Below are 21,497 nucleotides of genomic sequence, written 5' to 3' on the forward strand. Positions count from 1 at the left end.
TTTCTTTTCATATTCTGTGGCCTCATTGCTATGTATAATACAGTTAAATGAATTTAAGTTTATTAAAACCTGACAGATACACTGTTAGAATCACTGGTTTGGACGGAATAGTCTCAGAATATTGCTAAGACAGAATTGGTGTGATCCCTTCCGATCTGCAATCAAGATGTTTCTGTATAAGGCTACCCTTGAAGTGATTTTTCCTAATTTAGAGTAAATTCCAGCAGCAGGCTTTTTGGTGATTTTAAAAACAAAGAACGTTATTTGTGATTGCACGCTTGTTTGATCTTATCTGCCATGCTCCTGCTGCAGTGAGGTCGGAAAATTTTGTGGCCAGAAAATCCCGCCAGTGTGAATGGTGATTAGATTCCTGCCAATGTCTCAAGCACTCACCTGACTAACACTGTCACACGCAAAGATTAGGTGCAGATTAATTTAAAGCTGTAATTATAAACATGGGTTTTATAACTCAGATGCAGGCATGATGCCGACTTAGTTGAGTTGATCCTTTAGTTGGAGTTAGGCCTTTTAGAATTAAAGAGTCTCATGAAGTTGCAAAGCCTCTTGTAGATGGATAGTCAGCTGGATTTGGAAGTTGGAAGCTGCGTTCGAAGACTTTCAGCTTTGGTGGTTCTGATGTTTCAGGTGTTTGTGATATTTTAGTTGTTTCTTGCCTCGTTTGGGATATTTTAAACTGTAGTTGCTGAAAATTAGCTTCAGTCACATGACTGCATGGTTAACACTTCTGGAGGCCAGGTTCCAATGATTCAATAGCAGTTGACAATGAACATTCACTCTTATTTCTACTCTAACCTGAGCTCAAATATCCTCCTTTATTCAGTGTGGCAATCGGAGACCAACCATCTAGAGATTCTTTAAATGCTGATTCATCTGTAAACAATGAGACATTTAAACTTCACAGATGGCTGCAGAGTATCCTATTTAGGCCCATGTTTAAATAAATATTGGCCATTGAATTGAATAGTGTCCGCAGTTTGAATGCCCATAGTCACCTGTTACGTTGCAGCCATTTTAATATGTTTTTGGTGTGGCCACTTTCAAAGAACATGATATTCCCGTTCATAATATCCAATATCCTCATGACTGTACTGAGCATGAACACTGGCCTGGGAAAGAGTACCTGCCAGTGCATCAATCATCCAAAAACCATCCTTGTGTCTTCTACTCAAAACTATTGAATTAGGGATCCCAGTAGCTAACAGCTGATTCTGAGCCCAAACCTACCTATAAAGTATGGAGATTAGCCTTTCAGCCCATCGCTTGATTTTGGACAAAATGAAACTAACCTCCCACATCATCTGGTCCCTCAGATTGCTTTTCTTTATCAGCAGCAATGATTTGGGAACTCTTACTGTCATATTAATGGACCTTAGCAATCTGTTTTATTTTCTTCTAATATACTCCAGGAATTGGATTAATTTCGATTTTGTTCCATCTTTCTTACAGAAATGAGAATGTTTTACATCAATTCTGTTGCCCAGCAGCTGATGCTGATCAGAAGCTCCCCTCCAGTACTCCTTCTTCCAGGTACGTGTCGAGACTTTCTATTTGTCGATTAAGTGTATGGTCTCCAGGAGATAAAGTAAAAGAAGCAGCAGATGATGTGACCTGCCTGTCACTGCGGAGAATCTATCTACACTGAGACATTAATAAATCAATCTATGTTCTCCACTGCTACACTGAGTGGCATTCAAGCAGGATCATGTTAGGCTGGTTCTGAAAACTCAATTCAAAATATCATCACATGTTACTGTAACTGCAATCTCATGCTGTGGCTGCTTGCAATATTGACGCAATATGAGGCGATGATGCTACCCTGTCTTAGTTTCTTCTGAAGCTGTTCATATCATGATGATGTACTGTTAATCTTAGAATGAAATGGATGTATCTATCACTTTAACTGCTGGGAATGTGGGGTGCCATTTTGCAATCATAGATCTTGAATATCAGTCGCATCTTTCATTTTATGGAGCACTGCTGTCAACATTAATTGCCCACTGACTCCACAGTTGGTTAAGTGGGACGTATTATTGAAATGCCCAGATTAGTTCTGAACCCTGAACTATTCTAAATTACTGAATTCATTTGGCTTCAGTGCCCACTCGAGGGAGGATCAGCAGCCAGACTTCCTGTTTGAGATTCCGACCAATGACAAAATAATGTTGGCTGTTGTGTGTAAACAGGGCTGGGCTAGCTTTGATTTCCACTATCCCCCAGTAGGCTGCTAACACTGCTCTTGGGTTACACGTGAAGGAAGGGCAAATATAAGAGATACTGTAGAAAGACCAATACCCTGAAATCTAATGATGATTCACTGGCTTCAGAAAAAGGGGAAGGAAGATGTTAGTAGAAAGTCAAAAATTGAATTAAAAGGCCGATAGAATTATTTATGAAATAGGTTCTGCTGTTTGAACATGGTAAATACTATGATTTCAGTGACCTTTCAGATATGAATATACAAACGTATAAAAAAATCATTGCTCAATGAAGAGCTTCTGGTTCAGTCAGTCTGTCCATGCAAATGTTATGCCTTATATATCATCTAGGCAATCAAAGCTTGTGCAGAGATCAGTCTGGTCCTGACTTTCTTGCAGTATCTACGGTAGTGTGTTGGGCATAGCAAGGGTTAATGTGGGACTGGGGAGAGTCACGTTCACTGAGAGTAGAGCCAATTGTAGTGCCTGTGAGTAGAGTCAATTGTGGTGCCTGTGAGTAGAGTCAATTGTGATGCCTGAGAGTAGAGTCAATTGTGGATTGGATTGAGACCATTGTATAAGGAAGCATGGAGTTAGCTCATAGCTTGGGCTATACCCTGTGTACTTGTACATGATGTGTTATCAATAAACACTTAATGTTCAACCATTGAGGTGATGCCCTGGGGAAGCAACAGATCTTCAGTCTTTACCCACGAATCTTTGGCTGCCTTGTTTCTGAAGCTATAACTCATGTGTTCCTTTAGACATTTTAGAAACCAACTTTGACCAATATCAATGTAGAGAGAAAGTAGTGTGAAAGAATTTGAATTTGTATGGAGACGAGTGGTGGGCCACAGGCCCAATTTTTGCAGTTAAAACCAACCTTCTTAGCTATACTTCCTACAGAAGGATATAGAAACATATACAGGAGCAGGAATCAGCCTATAGTCCCTCGAGCCATTCACTAAGATTTTGGCTGACCCTTGACCTCAATTTCACTTTCCTACTTAATCCCCATATCCTTGATTTCCCTAGAGTCCTGAAATCTAATGATCTCAGCCTCGAATGCACTATAATTGTGCAACAATTTCGCATCTTCATAACCCTTTTGGGGAAGAAATTACTCTTCATCTCAACCATTTATCTTGCGACTATGCTCCTGAATTCTAGATTGTTTAGCTAGTGGATATAAACTGCTAGCATTTACTCTGCAAATCCCCCCCCCTCAGAATTTTTAAAGTACTTCTGTTCTCATTTTTACTGGGATATGAGAATGAAGGAATCAAAAAATGAAAGATTGAAAGATGTGTGATGTGGTGAGCACTTGAATACTAAGTGTGCTACATCTTGGAATTATTGAGAGTCATGATCCTTGCCTTGGTGAGCATTTGAATCATGACACTGGGATGATTTGTTGAATAACTTTAGTTTTTTTATACCCTGATCAATTTTAACATGCTAAATGTCAATGTTTCAGTTCAAATGCTGGCTTGTTTGCATTCCATGGGACCAATGAGCTTTTTCTCCAGGCAAGAACTGTCCTTTGCTCTGCATCTCTGGTTTAAGGTGGTATTCCTGAAGGGCTAGGAGCAGGTCATTCTATCATAGGGAAAGGTCTAAGTATAATGTGGGGAAAAAAATTAAAATCTCCAGAATGAAAAGCTTTAGGACTGAGTATTGTACATCAAATACAAAATTAATCTAATTGCTCAATGTTCACGTAGGAGCTGAGTTTCACAGTCCATGCTGAGTGGAAATAAGGCAATGATCTGTTGAAAGCTACAGGGTTAAATTTATTACCTGATTCCTGCTCCTGATTCAGCTGCAAGACCTTTTTGAAAGCAGCTCAGTGAAGCCAAGGGTTTCAGGCAGAGGCTTCTTGTAATGTGCAGAGATCAGCATCCCATAACATACAGATGATTATAAAATCTCTACAGTGCAGAAGAAGGCCTTTTGGCCCATTGAGGCTGCACCAACCACAATCCCACCCAGGTTCCGTCCCCGTATAGCCATGTATTTATCCTACTAATCCCCTTAAGACTAAGGGACAATTTAGCATGGCCCATCCACCTAACCTGCACATCTTTGGATTGTGGGAGGAAAGCAGAGCATGCAGAGGAAACCCACATAGACACAGAGAGAATGTGCAAACTCCACAGTCACCTGAGGCTGGAACCGAACCCAGGTCAGTGATGCTATGAGGCAGCAGTGTTATTCACTGTGCCACTGTGATAGTGATACGACGTAAGTGCTTGTGCTTGGGGAGTACGCACATTCTGGCCCCTGGCCCAAGTGTGCAACAGCACATTGAACTTTGAAAGGCAACTGCAGGTCACTCACCAAAATAGGAAGGGCAAGATTTTCTGAAGATTCTTGAGGGGCCAGTAAGAGTAGGAATTTTCCCACCTGCTATCAACCACTGTGCACCTGCTGCTGTAATTGCTTTCCTCCATTTTTAACACTTTAGCTCTGGCTGGATTTCACATGGGAACCACAGGATTTTCTGCCCTGTCCCTTCCACCAAGTCTGCTGAAAGTCTGCAAAGGGATATGGATAGTCTAAGCGAGTGGGCAAGGGTCTGGCAGATGGGGTACAATGTTGGTAAATGTGAGGTCATCCATTTTGGTAGGAATAACAGCAAAATGGACTATTACTTAAATGGTAAAAAATTGCAAGATGCTGCGGTGCAGAGGGACCTGGGTGTATTTGTGCAGGAATCTCAAAGAGTTGGTTTGCAGGTGCAGCAGGTAATTAAGAAGGCAAATGGAATTTTGTCCTTTATTGCTAGAGGGATGGAGTTTAAAAACAGCGAGGTTATGTTGCAGCTGTGTAAGGTGCTGGTGAGGCCACACCTGGAGTACTGTGTACAGTTTTGGTCTCCTTACTTGAGAAAGGATGTACTGGCACTGGAGGGGGTCCAGAGGAGATTCACTAGGTTGATTCCAGAGTTGAAAGGGTTAGCTTATGACGAAAAACTGAGTAGACTGGGGCTATATTCATTGGAATTCGGAAGAATGAGGGGAGATTTTATAGAAAGATATAAGATTATGAAGGGAATAGATAAGATAGATGCAGGGAAGTTGTTTCCACTGGCGGGTGAAACTAGAACTAGGGGGCATAACCTCAAAATAAGGGGAAGCAAATTTAGGAGTGCTTTGAGGAGGAACTTCTTCACACAAAGAATCTGTGGAATTCCCTGCCCAGTGAAACAGTTGAGGCTACCTCATTGAATGTTTTTAAGGCATTTTTGAACAGTAAAGGAATTAAGGGTTATGGTGAGTGGGCGGGTAAGTGAAGCTGAATCCACAAAAAGATCAGCCATGATCTTATTGAATGGCGGAGCAGGCTCAAGGGGCCAGTTGGCCTACTCCTGCTCCTCGTTCTTATTACCTTATGTTCCAAATGGCGAGCTCCCAGTTTCCCGTGTATATTGAAATGAGAACCAGGCCATTGAAACCACAGCAAGAACATTGGATGGGGAGCTTGAATGCATCCCCTGTTGCCCACCTGATGTCCACCCAAAGTTAAAATTAGCCACATGCTCTCTAAAGTTCGATCATTTGGATTTTAAATCCCTGCTCCATCCTAAACTTGCCACTCCACCTCCCAATCCCACCCCCCCACTCCCCCACTTCCACACTTAAGCTGTCTGACACAAAAGCTTACCATCTTGAAGGGACCATCTCATTCAAAATGTCAGCCATGCTAGAGCAAGGGCAGAGGTACAAACTAGCTGCGTTTATTGTATAACAATTCTATGGTGAAATAATTCATTATAGTGCTGTTAAGCCCCTTTGTTGCCTGTGAAATTGATGTTAAACTATTTTTCCTGTCAGGAAGACTCTAAGGGAGAATAAAGCTACCTTAGCACTGTACAACCAAGCAATCAACTACCAGCTGAGCAAAGCCAATATTAAATGGGCACTGAAGGAGTTACTTTAATCTCTGCAGCTTTTGACTATCTGTAACTGGGGAACATATCAGTTGAAGCTGAAGCAAGCAGAGGATTCATGATGAGCCACTCACTAAGCAGGAGGGTGAATCAGCAGGGGAAAGAGTAATGCAAGGCAGTTATGTTTCCAAAAGCATAGAGTGAATATGTTCCTCCAGCTACCTCTGCCTCTTATTGCATTTATCAGTCAATGCAGTTCCTCTTTGTGTAATGTGTTTTTTAGTCTGTAAAAAGTCTCCAGATAAAATGCATTAATCAGCCTGTAACTTCTATTTTTTACAGACTGATCAGGTCCAATATGCTAAATGTCAGTCTTTCAACCCAGTTGTTAGCTTTTTTTTAGCATTCCACGGGACAAATCAGCCTTTTCTTCAGATTGAAATTCACCAGCATCAACATGTTAGCTTAACTGTGGAGTAGTTTGGGGCATTCAATACTAGTGAGATTCACAGGAGGATGCTGTGGGGCTAAAATAATCACTTTGAATGGAGGATAGCACTGGTTAACACTGCTGCCTCACAGCGCCAGGGACCTGGGCTCAATTCCGGCCATGGGTGACTGTCTGTGTGGAGTCTGCAAATTCTCCCCATGTTTGTGTGGGTTTCCTCAGGTGCTGTGGTTTCCTCCCATAGTCCAAAGATGTGTGGGTTAGGTGGACTCTTCCAGAACTCATTAATCAGTTGTCATTTTATGTCACAGTTGGAACTGTTTTAAGACGTACAGATGTTTTCTGGAAGTCAATAGATGTGTTGAATTAATTTGCCCTCCCCAAAAAAGTTTTGGATATAATAAAGTCCAGCTTTTAAATCTTAAAAAAAAACTCCTCAAATGAACATTCTTGCAAAGCTCAGCTATTGTCTCATGTGAAATGTTACCTTTCTCAAGAGTAGTTGTGGCTGTATTTTACAGATAAGGTTATTTTGGGAGTGACAGTGGAAACACAATCCGATAAATGCCTTTAAGAGACATTGGTATCAGTGGGATTCCAGGCAATATTCAGCCTTTTAGGATTTCCCTTGCTGTGGATAGAAACAACAGATTTTGTTGTAATACAATGAGGGTACCTAAATCAAACAGGATTATCATAGGAACTGGCTTCAAGTTGAATTGCTGCCATTCTACTCCATGCCAATTGCTGTAACACCTCAGCTAGAGCAACAATCACTTGTTGAAAGTTTGCTACTGCACCATATGAGTGTGGGTAACTCAGTTTTTGCCTGATCTTCTAAAATCGCTTGGGAATCAACAGAGAATCACTTCTAAAATCACTTGGGAATCATACTGAAGACAAATTTAGCATAATGCAATCTTTAACAGGGGGCTGGGAGAGTTTTAAGTTCTTGGAAATGTTAACCCGAATGAGGATAGGTTTGAATCTGATAATTGTGTCAAGTGGTCTGATTGGTATTGGGGACTGTTTGGACGGTGAAAGTCTATTGTTGCATAAAATGGTGGATACTTCTTAATAAATATGATTCTTTAATGCTGGCTTTAACCTATGCTAAAGTTCCTGGAATGCTTCCATTTAATTTATTTTTTCCAAAATCCACTTACAAAATCTTGCCACGTACTCACCCAGCCAGTTTATTTTCTCTTGAGGTGAATGGAGAGATCCATCAGTGTGAAGAATGCATGTTTTGTCACCATGTTACATTGTTGCTGATTTGAAAAATCCCATTGCAGGATTTAAACATCCTTTTCCTTTAACATTGTTTCCATTACTTCTCAGGCAAAACTAAACTGTGACGAGGATCTTCAACTCCTGATGGCAAAAATGCATCATAATATCCTAGAGCTGTGGGAGGGGTTTAAAATGGGAAGTGTGAACTCACTTGCCTGTTCTTGTCTTGTCCCTGGGAAGGCGCCCTCCTGTTAATGGTAGTTTCTCTGTAGACTACGCTGTGAGACCACCCAACTAGGCAAGTGGCCAATAAATAATATCCCCCCAGCATCATTTGTCACTTGTGCCAGAAAATTCAGATATGGGGAAAAAATTGGAAAACTCCACCCATTGAAAGGAGTCAACTAAGAAGGGTCCTGTTTGAGACCTGTGGAATTACATCACAATTGAGGAGACAAAGGTACAGATTGTTGAAGTATAAATCTAGAATTGATGTTGAGGAATAGTTTATGCAAAGAATGATTGCTACTTGGAATTGTTTGGACAGTTTAAAGAAGAATTCTGGATCATTGTAGAGGAAGCAATGATGGACCAAATAGCCTTTAGCATCTGTATCCATCTTTATTATAGAATCATAGAATCGACAGTGCAGAAGGAGGCCATTTGGCCCGTCGAGTCCACACTGACCACAATCCCACCCTGGCCCAATCCCCATAACCCCATACATTTCCCCTAGCTAGTCCCCTTGACACTAAGAAGTAACTCAGCATGGCCAGTCCGCCTAACCCGCACATCTTTGAGCTGTAGGAAGAAACCAGAGCATCCGGAGGAAACCCACACAGACACTGGGAGAATGTGCAAACTCCACATTGACAATGACCCAAGCCTGGAATCAAACCCAGGTTCCTGGTGCTGTGAGGCAGCAGAGCTAACCACTGTCCATTGTGCCGCCCTCATCTTTGCAATGTGGGTATGGAGTGTACAAATGACATTGTAGCAGGAGTGGCATTCTGGAATGAGAATCAGTTCCAGATGGAAACCAATAAAAAGCCTCTTAAGAATGAAGGAAATTAAATGAGGAGGGGTATGGGAGAGGGATTTAATTTGAAATATCAAAAGGGCCTGATTCTACAGTGCTTGTTGGGTAAATTCACTGAGCTTGTGGTTCTGAATGCTGTAGGTCAGGGAAATGCCAGGGTCCATCATTGCTTTATCCCAACTGAGCAAGTTCCGGCTTGGATAGCAATCAGAAATGGGGGAATGTTGGATGAGGTGGGGATATTAGTGGGTTGTGGTCTTGGTGACAAAAATGGAATGTGGAGGCTGTGGCCAGTGGGGAGAGGCAATGTGATTATTGAATGAAGATTGCATTGGTCTGTGCTGTTACATTCTCATGACTATGTTGACTGCTGACGCATGGTACCGGGGTGCATTTGTAAAAAATGATCAATTTTTGGAGTATTGTCTTTGGCAGGGCAGGGGTAGAGATGGAGAAAAATCTCAATGAATTGCTGAGAAGGACAGAAGATCTTATGAATGATTTCCTCGCAAATGGACAAAGTAGCCTAAGAGCGACTGGCTTTGATGTTGAAAATATAGGTGGGACCACAATGATAATAATTCTGTGTGAACATCCTATCAAAACTATCATAACTATATTTGAAAGATCAAACAAAAATCTTAGAGGATAAGAAATCCTTGCTAACAGCATCTGAAGTAAGACAAGTCATTATGATTAAAGAGAAATGCAATCAATTCAGTCATTAAATACTGTGATGATCACAAGTAGCTGCAACTTCTCTGAAAAGTGCACTGACTGCCAGGCAGCTCAATGTCCTCGAACCCTCCTCTCTGCTAGCCTGTCAGCAGCCTCCAAGTGAATTGTACTTTGTTGCTGTGAATATAAACCGTCACGTTGTAATTAAAGAGACATCTGTTGAGGTATCTTATATGGTGTTAGATGGGAGTCTTATTAGGAGTGTCATTTTGTGTTTGAATACATGGTGATTAGCAAAATACAGTCGCCTTCCACTTAACTGATTTAAGTTATGACATACCACTTTTGATAGCGCAGGGCTCTTGAGTTGCATCAAAACCTGAATGCTACAATTTGGAAAGTGAAGTGTCATATACAATTTCATCATAAACTGCAAAAGCACTCCCACACCTGAACCAGATCAATCTGGATCTTTCTCTCCCCACTTCTTCCTATCATAGATCATAGAATCCCTACAGTGCAGAAGGAGGCCATTCAGCCCATTAAGTCAGCACTGACTCTCTGACAGAGCATCCCACCCAGGCCTAATGAACCATAGCCCCACATATTTAGCCCACTAATCCCCCTAACCTACACATTTTTGGGACACTCAGAGGCAATTTAGCATGGCCAATCCACCTAACCCGCACATCTTTGGACTGTGGGAGGAAACCAGAGCACCCAGAGGAAATCCCCATAGACACGGGGAGAATGTGCAAACTCCACATATATTTTAAGTTGAGGTGAGGGTCCCTTTCAGAACTGGGTTTCTCTGAAAGAGGGTTTCCAGTAAGGCCTTTGATTTTTCAGTAAATGGTCATGCAACAAGGTTGTCTGGGAGGCAAACAATAGAATACCAGGGTTAACTCGAAGTTAATTTTTGTGGTGTGTAGATTGTGGGTGTCGTTCTTTGTTCAAGCAGTTTTAGTTTTAAATTTTAGAACAGTTTTGGTGCTCTTTCAATCAGCACTTCGTAATCTTGTGCGTTAGCTGGAAGAGTTTAAAACTCCTGTTAACTGAAGGACTCCTAGGGACAGGGAGTTGAACTTCTGGGATAGCCCAGCTGAAAGATAGCCAAACCAAGAGTGGGAGGGAGAGAGGGGGTGGGATTTTCCAGCTGCGTTTGCCCCAAATTCCAGAATGAAATAATATAACTAGAAGAGTTCTGATCCGAGTTTTCTATGCTTAAGATGTTAGCATCGCCTGTGTTGAATGGGGAGTCTACAGCCATGGAGCAAGTAGAGGAGGGGTAGCCTTGCCAGAAGTAAACAGAGGTTCCAAGAAAACTTAACCCTTATTTGAATCTTTGAAACAGCCCCCAGACCACATGATAAACTTCCTGATAAATAAGTGACTTGAGTTACTGGGGGTGTAAGTCAAGTGGGCATAGAAGGAATTTGATTTAAGAAGTTAGATTTAGGTTATAAGTAAATTTGTTCATTGTACTTTTAATATCTTTAATGTAATTGGCTATTTAAGATGGTGCAATTGTTAGTATTCATGGGGTGGGATTTTATGATCTTGCTCGTCCTGGAACCAGAAAATCCCATCTGAGATCACCGGACCTTCCCATGCTCCATCCCTCAACCGCCCCAATTCCCCTGGCGGATAGGCCAGTAAAATTCCGACCATGTTCTTTGATTTTAAACCATGAACCTGGTGATTTTTTTGTAAATATCTGGGATTTTGGATTCTAAATAAAAGCTAAAAATGTTATTGGTCTTTACCAAGATCATAATGCTTTTCCTGAAACTGTTACAGATACTCCCTGATGTCTAATGTCTTCTGTTCTTGTAGGATGAAAGGTTTCAGTGAAGGAAATTCTCTTCCAGTCATCCTGCTATAGTTCTGATTGTACACCATTTCTTAGTTTGGGGAGGAGAGAAGGAAATGTGACTGTCATGAGAGACACCTCCCCAATATGAAATAGTGCACATCTAGCTGATGGCAGGTGAAGGTGTCAGGTCTCTTGAAAAGGTCTGTCCCTGAAGACCAGTAGAAGCATTTGTGACAGAAGTAGTGAGTTGAAAGGATGGATTTTGGTTAAGAGGTGCTCAAGTGTTTGGAAGCTTGCTCTTTGTGGCAATGAGCTTGCATCTGCGCCTCTTCGTATTTGTGCGGCTTTGTGTTTGGATCTCTGTGTGAGACTGCAGTATTTTGAAATCATTGGTTGAACACAATGTGACAGTGATTTATTGTAAATATGTGTTCATGAAGCTTTGTGTTTGCAGCCAATTTGAAAAAAGTCAAAACATAATTGCCATTGGAAAAGAAAGATATTATGCAGAGCTCACTGGGTTTTCAAGAGAGTCATGTTGTGGGTATGCCGGCGTTGGACTGGCGTAAACACAGTAAAAAGTCTGACAACACCAGGTTTTAGTCCAACCTATTTATTTGATAATATACTCACAAGCTTTCGGGGTTAGCCCCTTCGTCAGGTGACGAAGGGGCTAACCCCGAAAGCTTGTGAGTATATTATCAAATAAATAGGTTGGACTAAAACCTGGTGTTGTCAGACTTTTTACTGTTTTCAAGAGAGACCCTGCTATTCAGACATGGGGATTTGCTGTCTCAATCATCAATTCATGATTTATCACTCTCACACTGCAGTTTCTTTTATGCAAACTTCTACAGAACCAAGAGTTGGGACTTGAAAATTCTGATAGGATATGAAGATGGTTTTATATCCTTTAGACTACACATTCACCCTTGGGATTGTAGATGCATCAATATATTGTAACTATAGGATTCACTGTAACGACAGACCAAGGCTTCTTTGGCAGCAGCTCCCAAATTCAGGACTTCTATCACCTAGAAAGACAAGCTAGTGCGCGGGAACATCATTGTCCCCAAATTCCCTCCCAAATGTCGTATTATTTTGACTTGACGTCATGCTTCCTTCATGTTGCTAGGTTAAAACCTTAATCCTTCCACCTAATAACAGGAGTACTTTCCCTATAAGGACTGCAGTTAGTTACACGGGTCCACTAAATGTTCTCTTAATGGACACTAGGGATGGAAAATAAGTGCAAGCCTTACCAGCAATCTCCACATCCCAAGAATTAAAAAATAATAGTTTCTCAGTAAAGTCTATTGGGGTGGCATTGTGGCACAGTGGTTATCGCTGCTACCTCACAATGCCAGGGACCTAGATTCAATTCTAGCCTTGGGTGAAGTTTGCACTTTCTCCCCCTGTCTACTTGGGTTTGATTTGATGTATTGTTGTCACATGTATTAGCATACAGTGAAAAGTATAGTTTCTTGCGTGCTATACAGACAAAGCATACTGTTCATAGAGAAGGAAAGGAGAAAGTGGAGAATGTAGTGTTACAGTCAGAGCTAAGATGTAGAGAAAGATCAACTTAATGCAAGGTAGGCCCATTCAAAAGTCTGATGGCAGCAGGAACGAAGCTGTTCTTGAGTCAGTTGGTACATGACCTCAGACTTTTATATCTTTTTCCTGAGGAGGAAGGTGGAAGAGAGAATGTCTGGGGTGCTTGAGATCCTTAATTATGCTGGCTGCTTTGCCAAGGCAGCAGGAAGTGTAGACAGAATCAATTGATGGGAGGCTAGTTTGCATGATGGGTTGGGCTACATTCACGACCTTTGTAGTTTCTTGCAGTCTTGGGCAGAGCAGGAGCCATACCAAGCTGTGATACAACAAGAAAGAATGCTTTCCATGGTGCAATTGTAAAAGTTGCTGAGAGCTGTACCTGACATGCCAAATTTCCTTAGTCTTCTGAGAAAGTAGAGATGTTGGTGGGCTTTCTTAACTATAGTGTCTGTTTGGGGAGGACCAGGACAGGCTGTTGGTGGTCTTGACACTTAAAAGCTTGAAACTCTCAACCCTTTCTATTTCATCCCCATTGATGTAGATAGGAGCTTGTTCTCCTCTACACTTCCTGAAGTCGATGGCAATCTCCTTCGTTTTGTTGACACTGAGGGAGAGATTATTGTCTCCGCACCAGTTCACAGATTCTCTATCTCATTCCTGTACTCTGTCTCATCATTGTTTGAGATCCAACCCACCACGGTGGTGTTGACAGCAAATTTGAAAATTGAGTTGGAGGAGAATTAGGCCACACAGACGTAGGTGTATAAAGAGTATGGTAGGAGGCTGAGAACACAGCCTTGTGGGGCACCAGTGTTGAGGATGATCATGGAGGAGCTGTTGTTGCCTATCCTTACTGATTGTGGTGGAGAATATAATCTTCAGAAAGAAAATACTTGCATTTATATATCATCTTTCATGATCTCAGGCTGTCACGAAAGGATCTACAGGCAATTAAATACTTTTACCTTTGTAATGTAGCAAACATTGGTTACCAAGAATTGACTGTAATACAAGGAACAGGAATGGAAGAAAATTAATTGTTTTTTGTTTGAAAAAGGATCTCTGTCGTTTTACAGTTTAGAAATTTCAATCTTCTTCTTGCATATGATGCCTTGCAACTTTATAAGTCTAAATCACAGCCCCGTGTGTTGTTAGGGGAATTGCCATGAATCCTGTGGCAAATTTTCCGAGGCCCCATTCATTCACAATGTGATGAACAGTCTGATCCAGGTGACCACAATCGAATGCAGACCCTTCCTTCAAATTCAATATGTGGGGGAAGTATCGTGTCTTTGTCAGGAGAGCGTGGATCATGTTGAGTGTAGGTCACTCTTTGAGGGAGGTTTGTCATGATGGAAAATTGCAATTGAGTGAAATCTACCTATCACTTCACCAGCTAATCAAAAAATCCTATTAGATTGTTTAAAGAGAACCTGTATCCTTAAAAAAGGTCAGGAAAAGATAGCGAGCAAAAAGACTTCCATGAGTTATCCATCTGGGATTGTAAATTGGTCTTCTCTGGGAAGTTGCTATATGAATTTCACTGTTGATATGTTGCTCATGGAATTCCACACCTGAGGGTGAGATGGCCCACTTCAAAAAGGGACACTTGAACGGAAGAAATTCAAAATGCAAATGTCAGACTTTAATCAACTGTAATTGTTAAGACAATGGGAACTGCTAACCAGCCAGATATTGAACAGACATTTAAAACCCCCAGTGGAGAACATAATAAACCAGTTTTTTATAACTGGTTTCTACTATTCTGGAAGATGTTAAACGTTTCTGAGAGGAAAGATCAAAAATGTGATTACTTGTTCAATAATGATGACTGCAAGATATGCTAATTGAATTCCTTCTTGGAGTACACAGAGAGGAGGTTTAGAAACTGTTCTGTCAAGCCAGAGACATAGAGGGAAAAATTGAAGTCGTCTGAAAACACTGCTGAAGACAGTAGCAATGAATCTCTTTGTCCCTTTTCTCTACCTGCCTCTCTCCCCTCCTTCCTGTCTCCCCCCCCCCCACCACCCCCGGATCCCCTCCCTGGTCCCCCTCTCAGTACCCCTCTCTGTCTCCCTCTTTATCTCCCTCTCTGTCCTGCTCTCTGTACCCCTTGCTATCCCCCTCGCTGTCCCCCTTATTGTCTCTCTCACTGTCCACCTTGCTGTCCCCCTCACTGATCCCTTGCTGTCCCCTTCACCGTCTCTCTCACTCTCTCCCCTCTTTCTCCCATTGTTCTCTCTGTCATTCTCACTGTCTCTCGCTCACTCCCTCTCTTGCTCTCTGTTGCTCTTTCTTGTTCTATCTTGCTCTTGCTCGCTGTCTCTCGCTCTCTCATGCTCTCTTGACCTCTCTTGCTCTCTCTCACTCTCTCTTGCCCTTTCTCACCCTCTCTCACCCTCTCTCTCGCTCTCTCTTGCTCTCACTCACTTTTTCACAACATGCAGTTACCTAGAATTTTATTCAATTCTGAGATTTTAAAGGAATCCAGCTAACTTCCAATGGCTGCAATATTCAACAATTTATGCCTGAAAGGCAATCAAAGGGCTTAATTGCATATTCTTTTAGCTTATTTGGACCTTTCTTACTTCAGATATCTGCATCTGTGTTGTTGCATTTTTATTGTTTTTTTTTCTTGGATTTAGTATCCAATAAACTTACTCTTCCTTTGAGTTAAGAAACCTGATTTGTTTGGCTCCTTATTAAAAAGTAAATATATTTGAATTGGAAAAGCCAGAAAATAAATTTTAGGAAGCCTTTTGTAATGACCAACTGAGGGACCAAATAAAAAGTAGCCTTTTAACCCCTCCTCACCTGATCAACACAACAGATGAATGAACATCGCTCGACAATCACCAGGCAGGACTATTCCCTTCCTGTTGGCGAAACTTCAGCAGTCACAGGCATTCAGCCTCTGACCTTCAGGTAAGCGTTCTCCAAGGCAGCCTTCACGACACCCGACAGCACAGAGTCGCTGAGCAGAGACTGATAGCCAAGTTCCGCACACATGAGGACGGTCTCAACCGGGATCTTGGGCTCATGTCACACTATCTGTAACCCCCATGACTTGCCTGGGTTTGCAAAACCTCACTTACTGTACTGTCTGGAGACAATACACATCTCTTTAACCTATGTATAATGCTCTTTCCACTCACATTGTCGGCATCTTTAAGACTTGAATAGCAGGTTAATTGTAAAGACTCACATTCTAATCAGTAATCTGTAAACTGTCTGTGCTGTTATATGCTCTGTCTGAGGCCAGAACTCTCCATTCACCTGAAGAAGGGGCAAACCCTGAAAGCTTGTGAGTTTACTATCAAATAAATTGGTTGGACTTAAACCTGGTGTTGTCAGACTTCTTACTGCATTGGACATGTGGGCCTGAGAGCAAAGTGCTGAGTTATATTGTCAAGTGACAGGAAAGTTGGGATCATGTTTGCGGACTGAGCAACGGTCTTCCGCAAAGAGGTCACCTGGTCTGCGTTTAGTCTCCCCAGTGTAGAGGAGACTGCACTGGTGTTGATTGCAGTTTAATGTTATCCCATTGACTTATTCAGCTTAACGGTTACTCATCGTGTAACATAAGGAGAACTATTTGCATTTATCAAACAACTGAGAAAGTATGTTACGAACAAAGTACCTGGAACTTCTGAAGAAATCTTAATACAGACATTCAAAAATTGATGTCTCCTCTAAAGTTGAAGGTGGCACACTTAAACATATCTCTTTGCCGAAAGATTATGCAATTAAAATTGGTCTCTTCAGGGCACCACCTCCTCACTCTGGCTAAGTGACTCAATATACCTGGTGCTGAATTACTCTATGGAGAAGTACATTTGTAAAATTAAAAAAATGCAATCTGATTTAATTGCTAACCTTTGGAAAATATTAATCACTGTACTTGAAGTGAGATAGCATGTCTTATTCTTTTGTGAACAATCTATTAACAAAACTTTGAAGATTTTCTAACATGTCTTCAGGCTGTTAATGGGTAATTATGAATGCTGACAAGAAGCCAGAAGGTGAAAGGCCACTTTAATTCACTGTGGGTTACTGCAGCTTTTCTCTATTAATATTCAGTATTGCGAACTCAAGGAAAGAATCCTTTTAACAGATGTCATGTGGCAGAACATGTGTACAAAATGCAGGATGAATAAGGCTGAGATTGTGCTATCTGATCTTTTGATTCCAATTGTTTCGAGTTAGGTGCTGCATGGTAGGCTGTTGTGTAAAGTTAAGTCTCAAGGGATCCAGGCTGAGGTATCTAAATGGATATAAAATTGGCTTCTTGACAGAGCCAAAGGGTGGTTGTAGAGAGTTGTTTTTCAAACTGGAGGCCTGTGACCAGCAGTGTACCTCAGGGATCAGTGCTGGGCGCACTGTTACTTTCATTTATATTAATGATTTGGATGAGAATATAGGAAGCATGGTTAGTAAGTTTGGAGATGACACCAAGGTTGATGGCATAGTGGACAGTGAAGAAAGTTATCTCCAATTGCAACGGGATCTTGATCAATTGGGTCAGTGGGCTGACGAATGGCAGATGGAGTTTAATTTAGACAAATGCGAGGTGATGCATTTTGGTAGATTGAACCAAGGCAGGACTTACTCAATTAATGGTAGGGCATTGGGGAGTGTTACAGAACAAAGAAATCTGGGGGTACATGTTCATAGCTCCTTGAAAGTGGAGTCACAGGTGGACAGAGTGGTGAAGAAGACATTCGGCATACTTGGTTTCATCGATCAGAACATTGAATACAGGAGTTGGGATGTCTTGTTGAAACTTTACAAGACATTGGTAAGGCTACACTTGGAATACTGTGTGCAATTCTGGTCACCCCATTATAGAAAGGATATTATTAAACTAGAAAGAGTGCAGAAAAGATTTACTAGGATGCTACCGGAACTTGATGGATTGAGTTATAAGGAAAGGCTGAATAGACTGGGACTTTTTTCTCTGGAGCATAGGAGGCTGAGGGCTCACCTTATAGAGGTCTATAAAATATGAGGGGCATAGACAAGGTAGATCGTCAATATCTTTTTCCAAAGGTAGGGGAGTCTAAAACTGGAAGGCATAGGTTTAAGGTGAGAGGGGAGAGATACAAAAGTGTCCGGGGGCAATTTTTTCACACAGAGGGTGGTGAGTGTCTGGAACAAGCTGCCAGAGGTAGTAGCAGAGGCGGGTACAATTTTATCTTTTAAAAAGCATTTAGATAGTTTCATGGGTACGATGCGTATAGAGGGATATGGGCCAAATGTGGCCAATTGGGCTGAGCTCATGGGTTTTAAAAAAAAAGGGAGGCATGGACAAGTTAGGCCGAGCGGCCTGTTTTCATGCTCTATGACTCTATGACTTGTGAAAACTGGAGTATTTCCTTCAAACTATGATCGCACAAGGAGTTCCAGGACCCCACAAGGTTATCAGATTTCTGTTCATCTGGGGTCAGACATACTCTGAGTTGTAATCAGAATGTTATTTTTCTGTATTTTTACCTTTGAAGACTGTCAAAGTCATGATTTTGGTTGCTATAAGCAATTAAAATGATTATCTTTATAAGGACAGCACTCTTTTCCTTTGGATATCTGTTACTGGCACTTGAGATGTGTTTGTAGGTCATGGCATTCTGTTAATCCAACAGGGTTGTTTTATTTAAATTTCCCTCTCATTATATGAGTGTACATTGTGTGTGACACAATGGACAGAATCTCCGTTTTTGAGATGAAGTGCAGTGGTGGGTGGACAGCTCCGATAGCGCTTTTCCCTCTGGCCAGAATTTGGGATGTCGCACCAGATAGGAAGGATGCTATTGAATTGGAAAGGGCGCAAAAAATAGATTTACAATGATGTTACTGGGACTGGAGGATTTGAATGATAAGGTGAGGCTGGATAAGCTGGGTCTTTTTTCCCTGGAGTAAAGGAGGATGAGGAGTGATCTTTTAGAAGTTTATAAAATCATGATAGGCATAGATTAGGTGAATAGCCAAGGTCTTTTCCGCAGGGTAGGGGAGTCCAAAACTAAGGGCATAGTTTTCAGCTGAGAGGGGTAAGATTTAAAAGGAACCTGAGGAACAATTTTTCTGCAGAGAGATTGTGCGCATGTGGAATGAGCTGTTAGAGGAGGTGGTAGATGCAGGTACAATTACAATGTCTAAAATACATTTGGGCAGGAACATGGATGGGCAAGGTATAGAGGGATATGGGCCAAATGCAACAAACAGATTAGTTCAGTTTAGGAATCCTGGACAGCATGGAGGAGTTGGGCCGAAGGGCCTGCTTCCATGCTGTATATCTCTTAATAGGAGGCAGAGAGTGGGGGTCAATGGGTGCTATTCGGATTGGCGGTTGGTGACTAATGGGGTGCCCCAGGGGTCGGTGCTGGGGCCTCAGCTATTTACCATTTATATAGATGATCTGGAGGAGGGAACCGAGTGCAGGGTGTCGAAATTTGCTGATGACACCAAGATTGGGGGAAAGGCAAATTGTGCGGAGGGTGTGGAGAGTCTGCAGAAGGATCTAGATAGGCTGGGCGAATGGGCCAGGAAATGGCAAATGGAATTTAATGTTGGCAAGTGTGAGGTGGTCCACTTTGGTAGGAAGAATGGTAGGAAGGACTATTACTTACGTGGCGAAAAACTGCAGCAGGCGACGGTGCAGAGGGACTTCGGGGTCCTTGTGCATGAGTCGCAAAAACCCAGCTTGCAGGTGCAGCAGGTGGTCAGGAAGGCAAATGGGATGCTGGCCTTCATAGCGAGGGGGATTGAATATAAAAGTAGGGAGGTCTTGCTGCAGCTGTATAGGGCATTGGTGAGGCCGCAGCTGGAGTACTGTGTGCAGTTTTGGGCGCCGCACCTGCGCAAGGATATTTTGGCCCTGGAGGGAGTGCAGAGGAGGTTTACTAGGCTGATACCGGAGTTGAGGGGATTGAGCTATGAGGAGAGGCTGAATAAACTAGGCTTGTACTCGTTAGAGTTTAGAAGAATGAGGGGAGATCTCATTGAGACGTATAAGATGATGAATGGGATGGATAGGATAGAGGTGGAGAGACTCTTCCTGCTCAAAAAAGACAGTAGGACTAGGGGGCACAGCCTCAAGATAAAGGGGAGGCGGTTTAGAACGGAGTTGAGGAGGAACTTCTTCACTCAAAGGGTGGTGAATCTCTGGAATTCTCTGCCCGTTGAAGTGGTGGAGGCTGCCTCGCTAAATATTTTTAAGAAGCGGGTTGATGGGTTCTTGATAAGAGAGGGGATTAAGGGTTGCGGGGAGAGGGCGGGAAAGTGGAACTGAGCCACGACAGATCAGCCATGATCTTATTGAATGGCGGGGCAGGCTCGAAGGGCTAGATGGCCTACTCCTGCTCCTATTTCTTATGTTCTTATGTTCTTAATCTCTTAAGATTCTGTGTTTGCAACCTCATTAATGATGCATGGGAGTGTTCTCTTCCAGATCACCCGGTGGGCCAGCAGACCATCAGCTGGCAAGTTTGAAGATCCTGACACTGTATTTAAACACCAGTCCATCACACTCATATCATGCTCTCCAGCCCACTTATCTTCAACAGACTTTGCAGACTGTCAGCAACCCAGAGGGAAAAGGTTAGCCACTTCAAGGTGAAGTATGTTCCTTGATTCAACCATCCTCCTCCTGAACCCATTGCCTGTGAGGTGCACATGCCTCAGTTGGAAATAAAGAACAACAAAGAAGAAAGAACAACCCAGCACGGGAAACAGGCCCTTCGGCCCAACGAGCCCGCGCCGCCGCATCCCCCTACAACTACCCTGCCCTGCGTGTATGCGAGTGGAACCCCTAACTTAGCCAGATTCAGGGGAGAATAGTGTCAATTTGATTACCAGTCAGCCTAAGAGCACATCTTTGGGGTGTGGGAGGAAACCGGAGCGCCCAGAGGAAACCCACGCAACCACAGGGAGAATGCGCAAACTCCCACAGACACAGGCCCAAATCCATGTATCTGCACAGCTAGCAGTGCTAGTCACTGAGCTGTTGCGGCGCCCGTCTACCGGTCCAGGATCAAGCACACACACCGACACGAAGTACTAGGCCACTCCCGGAACCTCCAAGAGCAGCCCACTCACGACCCACCGTGTGCATGCCCCTTGTTTGACAACAAGGTGGACCGCCACCTGCGGAATAAAAAGACAAAAACGTTAACATGTAAGTCTGCATTTCTGGTGTCTCCCGAGGCTCTGACCCTATTTAATACCCCCTACTATAACCCTCCATCCTTGTTTCGCTCATGTGTTTATCTAAGTAAACCTTAAACAAGTCCAATGTGCCTGCCTCCACCACCCTACTCGGTAGCGCGTTCCATACCCCCACGACCCTCTGCGTGAAGAACCTTCCTCTCATATCCAAATTATACTTCTCCCCCCTCACCCTTAGATCATGACCTCTCGTAATTGTACCCAATCTGCCCGCAACGTCTGGAGTCATTGAACATCCCCTTCCAGTAAAGGATGTTGTATCCCTAGTTTGTGAGATTTTCATGCAGCTTTGTCAGGGTTCAGCTTCCCTCCTCTTGGTCTTCCCTCTGCCATTCCATCGCTCGTCTTCTTCATCCACCTCCCTGCCATTGTGAGTCTTTGCCCTATTGCCTGTTGTC

At 42.6% G+C, this 21,497-nt stretch overlaps 1 protein-coding gene across 3 annotated transcripts in view; it reads left to right on the forward strand.

The window, feature by feature from the left end:
* Positions 1-21,497, forward strand: part of LOC145344127 (IQ motif and SEC7 domain-containing protein 3-like) — a 436,903-nt gene that overhangs the window by 100,603 nt on the left and 314,803 nt on the right. For all 3 annotated transcript variants that reach the window (XM_080190991.1, XM_080190994.1, XM_080190992.1), the window contains exon 2: positions 1,468-1,548. In XM_080190991.1, coding sequence (XP_080047117.1) covers positions 1,468-1,548 — 81 coding nt within the window. The remainder of the gene's footprint in view (positions 1-1,467; positions 1,549-21,497) is intronic.

This window comes from Carcharhinus amblyrhynchos, chromosome 6 (genome assembly GCF_965287045.1).
Source record: "Carcharhinus amblyrhynchos chromosome 6, sCarAmb.v2.hapA, whole genome shotgun sequence".
NCBI lineage: Eukaryota > Metazoa > Chordata > Chondrichthyes > Carcharhiniformes > Carcharhinidae > Carcharhinus > Carcharhinus amblyrhynchos.